Raw genomic sequence first — 639 nt, forward strand, 5'->3', positions numbered from 1 at the left:
TTCCTGGCCGACACCACAAAGGGCTTGGAGGAGTAGCCAGGGCCACTGGTCATGTTGAGTGCAAACTTCTCCATCTCCGGGCTGACCGCCAGGTTGACAAAGCCATACACCTGCCGCAGGGTCTTGATGGGCTCAACCACCAGGTCCTCGTAGCGCACAGCCATGTAGTTGCCCTGGAGCCAGTCAGGGGGGTGCAACGCAGTCTGCAGGGTCTTGGTCATGCTGTTGCAGATGACCTCCATGGCACCCAGGGCATGGTAGTCTGAGCCACCCCCCGCCTCCTTCTTTCCACCTAGCTTGTGACCAGCATCAAGGAATGGCATGCGGTGGATGCGGGGGTCCCGGCTCCTCACCACCTGCAAGCTCTCCCGGATGAGGCCATGCCGGGACTTGATGCGGGAGCTGGCAACAGCTCGGGGGTCCCGCACCAGGTGGATTACTTTGAGGTCCAGGGTCGGGTCCTGCATGAGGGGGGCAAGGACGGCCATGTCAAAGACACGAACACCCTTGATGACCAGCGTGCGGTACTTGTGGCATTCCTCCTGGAAGCGGCTGAGGCGCTGTGGGGGGCACTTCTTGCACACCCGGTCGTCCACCATGCCCACCACCTCCTTGCGGTAGGCTGGGCAGAGGGGCGAG

The 639-nt window shown here is 62.3% G+C and overlaps 1 protein-coding gene across 1 annotated transcript in view; it reads right to left on the minus strand.

Moving 5' to 3' along the window:
- CHST2 (carbohydrate (N-acetylglucosamine-6-O) sulfotransferase 2) overlaps positions 1-632 on the minus strand; it is a gene marked incomplete at its 5' end in the record, with an annotated part of 906 nt that extends 274 nt beyond the window's left edge. Inside the window, one exon of the mRNA XM_010141347.1 lies at positions 2-632. Coding sequence (XP_010139649.1) covers positions 2-632 — 631 coding nt within the window. The remainder of the gene's footprint in view (position 1) is intronic.
- Between the last annotated feature and the right edge of the window lie 7 nt (positions 633-639).

Source organism: Buceros rhinoceros, unplaced genomic scaffold, assembly GCF_000710305.1.
Source record: "Buceros rhinoceros silvestris isolate BGI_N320 unplaced genomic scaffold, ASM71030v1 scaffold1608, whole genome shotgun sequence".
NCBI classification, from domain to species: Eukaryota; Metazoa; Chordata; class Aves; order Bucerotiformes; family Bucerotidae; genus Buceros; species Buceros rhinoceros.